Source organism: Gigantopelta aegis, chromosome 8 (genome assembly GCF_016097555.1).
Source record: "Gigantopelta aegis isolate Gae_Host chromosome 8, Gae_host_genome, whole genome shotgun sequence".
NCBI classification, from domain to species: Eukaryota; Metazoa; Mollusca; class Gastropoda; order Neomphalida; family Peltospiridae; genus Gigantopelta; species Gigantopelta aegis.
The window spans coordinates 15149527-15155537 of record NC_054706.1 but is presented as its reverse complement, the minus strand read 5'-3'; the positions used below and the strand labels follow the sequence as shown (position 1 = coordinate 15155537).

Below are 6011 nucleotides of genomic sequence, written 5' to 3'. Positions count from 1 at the left end.
ATTAAGTTGGATATTATTACTATTAGGAGATAACCATATGGAGTTTATAGATTTGCTGGTTTTATTGTCTATTTGATCCTTCAAATATCATTTTTGACTGAAGGCGTTAGCCTGAGGTTAAAAATTAAACATTTGCGGGTATCAAATAAGATTGTAAATTGAATTGTGTTTTTTCACGGAACTAACTGTATATTTGGTATTTCTTGAAAAAAATACTTGGCTACAATCTAACTGTAGACCCTTGAACCGTCAACTTGATCTGTTCCAATTGCTAATGATGTCACTTTCTAACATCATTAGCTTTCCAAGTGTTCTTTTCATTTGATCCCAGAAAAAGAATAATGTAATTAACCAATCATAATACAGAACACACTCACCATCAGTTTACAACAAGTGTTTATAATTTAGTCATTTAAAGTTAGGTTATTATTATGGTTGTATCTTTTTATGATTAAGGTGATTAATATTATTATTGTGATTATGGTAATTTTTATGGTGATTGTTATTGTTCTTATATTTTTGTTGTTGTTATTATATTTAACATGGTTTCTTGTTGTTTTTAACAGTCATATATTGTGGAGTTCCAGAAGCAATAGCCAATGGATTTATAGCCAACAACGAAAGTAAACCTGTCACTTATGGCTCCAAAACAACATACAAGTGTTACCCAGGTTTCCAAATGGAAGGTTCGGCGACAGTTACTTGTCGGGACACTGGAAAGTGGAGTACACCACCAACGTGCAAGAGTAAGTGTCATGTTTGGTTTGAACATCTTTTATTGACCTTGAGATACGCTCTATTGGGATTGACCGGCAGACAAAAGTCTATGTTAAAGGTTAACTTTATAATAAAATGATGAACTATGCAGCATGAGCTGTAGTTTAAATCTATTTTAATGTATACTTTGTATTCTTAGTAATGATTAAAAAGTGTTATTCCTACTTTGGCTTTCACATAAGTGCATCAAAGCATCTTACAAAATACACTAAATGTTCCAAACCAGGGTATCTAGAATTTTTTTATAAAATCCACTAGCCATTGGATCAGTAATTTTAAAAATTTACTAGCGACGATTAAAAATCCACAAGCCCAACTTTACTTTAAAGTAAATACAATTTTACTAATAGTAATAATCAGACACATGTATGTCACCTAAAGAGAGAGATAGAGCTTAAGAACACTAAGATTGGGGAGGTAGGAGTGGGGCCAGAATATTCCATATTTACAAAATAGACTTAAATACAGCATTTGACAACTTTTTTTCACTAGCCGTCTGGCATGGCAATAGTAGTTATTTTCTAGCTCAACATTGAATATCACTAGCCACAGGAGTTGGGCTACCATAATCTAGAAGCCCTGCAAACTTTATCCCAAAATAAGAACGCCTTATATGTGACAGTATTTTAATGCAGACCTCTACAGTGTGACCGAATTGGTCGCATATGCAATTATTTTTTTCATTTGACGACTACAACATTTTATAAGGTTGCCCCCCTGGTGACCATCCAAAGTTGATAAAACAGACCTACAATAGTCACGCTAAGGGAAAATTCTGGTGAAATAGTCGCTGTATATACCACTAAACTTTGCCTTGTTAAGCGCATAGGCGAAATCCAATTCACCATCAATTTTGCGGAGATAAAAATCATTACATCATTAATAATATGATCACCACAAAAACAGACCACAACCAAGTTTTCGCCAAACGATCAGTCAAATTTTAACAAGTATATAATATCAGAGTAAACTATCTATAACAGTTATAAAAGATTTCTTGGTACACCTTATGAAACACTTTATTTAAAAGGAAATTAAAAGTTTGTAACAAAACATTGCAATTGTATCAACAACTGAAGACAAAAAGAAAAGTCGATCAAGTGATTAACATAGACTGGGATTTTGTCAACTTTTTATATGCAGCATGCAAACACATTGGCAGCATACAGAAGAAAACCAGTTAACTATCAGCAAATCCCAAATATATACAAAGATTCCAGAAAGTATTTACTTGCGATGTTACAACTATGAGGCACTTTTTTTCCCTTTTCCATAAAATACTTAGTAATTTTTTTTTTCAAATCTGATTTGTTACAAATAAAATGTGTCATTAATGCATGAATTAAAAAGCAGAGGAAAATAATTTTCAAACTTGTATTTCTGCTTAGGTTCATTCAAATATTATGTAACACTCGAGGGCATGGGTGGGTGTAGGTCCAAACGTTATGTAGCATTACAGGAGGTGGGTGGGTTTATTTCAGAGCATTAAATAACACACTTTTTTAATTACTAAAATCTTTCTTTCTTTTTTTGCATAAATGCTCTGTCACAACAACATTTAATGTAGATAGTTATAGCCAGACGTATACACACAATAAAAATTATAAATTGAGTTGAAATGCGTATCTGCACTTTCTTGAATCACAATATAGTATGTTAACATTATATTACATCGCTCGACTTGCTTTTGAATAGGAGGCGAGAGCTGGGGTCTCCAATCATTACGTAATATATTGGGTGGGGTGGGTATGGTCTAGCGTTACAGGCGGAGGGAGGGTGTCTACACAAATTAGACAAATTAGTCACAATTCAAGAGAAAATCAGTGATTAAGTTCCCACTGATTCCCAACATTAGTCATTGGTAAAGGCCCTGAAGTATGACAATTCATATCACAGGTATCACAGATGCCATTGGTGCCATCAGTATGATCAAGTAAATAACTGATGGTCTTTGTTTTTTCATAGTAATTTCTGTTCTTGTATTTTATGTTTTAATAATAAAAGAACTTCTTTAAGTATATTTAACAATTTGTATGGAAGGGGTGTGTGTGTGTGTACTGACTTTTAGTCCAAGACCAGCTGAATAAAATATTATCTGATCTAGAGCAGTTTGTTTTTACAGATGTACTATATTTTTGTGTGAATATTGACTAACTATGGGAATGGTCGAACAGTGGAAAGTCCCTTGTTTAGGTGTCATGGATCACTAGCATATGTCATGTGGTGCTTTAACTATAAACAAGCATTTTGGACTTGATCCTGGCAATGTTAATGTTTGACATTATATGCCTTGGAACTAGACTCTAGCTATTGTCTTACACCACAGGCTTCCTGATTTCAGAAATGAATCTTACATGATGTAACAACGTAAGGCCGGGTCAAATGAGATGATGTAAGAAATCGAGAAATTGACCACCAGGGCCCATGCTTATAAAACTTTTTAGAGTCCAGACTCAATCTCAAATGACATCATGACATCACAGGCATACAATTTGTATGGCATGCCATGATATTACTGTCTCAGACTCCATTAGAGTCTTGAGTCTAAACTCTAAAAGTTTTATAAGCACCAGGCCAGGTAATACAGGGCAACAGAAATGGAAAATCGACCAGTACCAACCACAGTTTAGTTGTCCACGAGCATTTCTACTAATCCGTTATAATACAATCTTAATTTAAAAAAAGACCATCATGTATGCAGTGATACATGCATAATATTTTTTTTTTTTTCAGCATCTGTATGTTCAGCTGCAGATGAAGTTACACATGCAGTGAAGAAAACTGTGACTGGGGATGGTACCTCCGCGGGAAGCATTGTGAACTATACATGTAACTCTGGCTATGAGTTGAAAGGGCCATTGCAGATTTTATGCCAGTCAAACACAAACTGGTCACACCCAGCTCCAACATGTACAAGTAAGTTGCATCTGATGCATGTATTAACACTGTTAAAAGAAAAACATTGAAGTAAAAGTCACACAGGTTGGGTTTTTGTTTTGTTATTTAAAAACGAATATATTTGTGTCTATTTTAATCATACTGCACCCATTACTTTCTCTCCACTAGCAGCTCCTATATTTTTCAACTTCATTTGTTGTCCACCTTCACCTTCTAATCCTTGTCTCTCTAATGTGATATGGGGGTGGGATCCAGCTCAGTCAGCTGCAGAGCTTGGGATGAAAGATTGAATCCCCTCGATGGACCTACTCTATGATGGGTCTGGGTCGAAGGATTGAGTCGGTGGACCTACATGTATTCTCTGATGGGGTTTTACCCCAATCTCAATGAGTGCCCCACAACTAGAATATCAAAAACTGGTATGCTGTCCTGCATATACAAGATCCCTTGCTACTAATTGAAAAATGTGGTATGTTTCCTCTGAGTATTTGACACAGTGACAAATTGTTTGACATCCAATGGCCCATGTTTAATAAATCAATGTGCTCTAGTAGTGTTGTTAAATAATACAGCATTTACTTTAATGTGACAGGTTTATGGTCTTCCTAGCCACACACCTGCCATTTCCCATGATCGTTTGCTGTGACTTTAGACTATTCTGAAAAGTGTTCAGTGGTCACTTCTGGCATTGTTTTACAAATACTTACCACTCCACTGTTGGTCAAAACAATATACCACTGTTTCTGTTGGATGGTAATATTGTCCTGACTCATATTAAAACAAAACAATTAATGCTGTATAATAATGGCTACAAATGTAGGCTTTGGATTAGTTTTTCATTAGAAGCTAACAGAAACAGAAATATGAAAGCAAACCAGTTACCAAAGCTGAATGTTTGAGCAGCCTCGTACTATCAACATGTGCTGGTGCAAGTATTGGAAAAAAGTGTTAAAATATCAATTGTGAGTGAAATGAATTTGCATTTCACCTCTCTGCATCAAAGATCAAGGTCACTATTAATAAATATAGAAATATGACATCACCACTCTAGCGACTTCATTTCTCATCCGATTTTCATGAAATTTCACATATAGGAATTCGATCATGTAACCACGAGAGTATTTACAGCATTCAATTCATGATCTGTAATTGTCTATAAACTTGTGCATATTTTCATCATCGAGACTGTAGATATAATTGAAGTCTTAATTTTCCATGACTTGAATATGGATTTCTCTAGAACCCAGTCAATAAATTTTTGTCTATTTTGCATTTTGTTCTATTGTTAAGTTTTCGTGTTTAGCTCCATTTTTCACAAACTGTAATTCCTAGACCAATGAAACTTGGTTTATAGTTGCTTCTATGAATGTTTATCTTAATGCATGTTTTAAAAAGAATTTCATTAAAATATTTAAATTTTTTTACATTTTAAAATATTGTTATTATTATTTATTCTAAATTAATTGTGAATGTTAACTTTTATTTATTCACTGAATCTGTTTGTGGTAGGCAAGACCTTTGATCACACAGAATTCTTGTTTATTATAACTGATCATGAGAACATCAGCAGTAGTAATGCAAAACAAGAATTTAAAATTTAATTTTTGTTTCAGAAATTATGTGTCCCTCACCCTCAATCATGAATGGTGATCTTTCGCCAAAACAGCCAGTTATGTTTGAAGATACTGTGACACTGACCTGCAAGGCTGGGTTCGTGATAACCAATGAAACAACCAACACAGCATCATTACGGTGCCAAGCATCAGGGAAACTTGAGGAGTTGTCTTGTGAAGGTATTTGGTTCTCTTTTGATAGCTGCACATAATAAAACAGATTATTATATATAACATGCAGTGAAATGTCCGAAAATATCATTGAAATTATAATGCTATTGGTCATTAATTAGTGAAAATAATGCTCATAGCATGTTATTCTGACATTGGCATTTACTACAAACAGCTAGAGTTATTTCACTGTTAAAAAAAAAGAAGGAATGTCTACATTCTGGGGGTAGGTATTATGAGAAATTTTGTATTGCAACAGAAATATTTGTGTGGGACAAGCACCTTTCAGATGGGACAAATAAAACCAACAAGTGGATGTGGAGAATTGATGTAGAGTGCTGACAGTGTTATACAAATACAGTCAGAACTGTGTTAAGCAGCCGCCAAAGTAGTCATCAAAATAAGGCAAGAATAATCATTCAAGTTACCAGGGCCCCGTTCCATGAAGCAACCTTAGCACTAAGATCACCGTAAGTGCATAACTACCTTATGAATTTAAGATAATCATAGCGCTATAAGACCGCTGGATTGAAGACTTTAGTTAAATTATTA

At 34.4% G+C, this 6011-nt stretch overlaps 1 protein-coding gene across 1 annotated transcript in view; it reads left to right on the top strand.

Annotated features, from left to right (window-relative positions):
* LOC121379499 (sushi, von Willebrand factor type A, EGF and pentraxin domain-containing protein 1-like) overlaps window positions 1–5801 on the top strand; it is a 7735-nt gene extending 1934 nt beyond the window's left edge. Inside the window, exons 2-5 of the mRNA XM_041508143.1 lie at window positions 567–746; window positions 3511–3693; window positions 5289–5468; window positions 5719–5801. Of these exons, the coding sequence (XP_041364077.1) occupies window positions 567–746; window positions 3511–3693; window positions 5289–5468; window positions 5719–5801 (626 nt within the window). The remainder of the gene's footprint in view (window positions 1–566; window positions 747–3510; window positions 3694–5288; window positions 5469–5718) is intronic.
* Window positions 5802–6011: the final 210 nt, after the last annotated feature.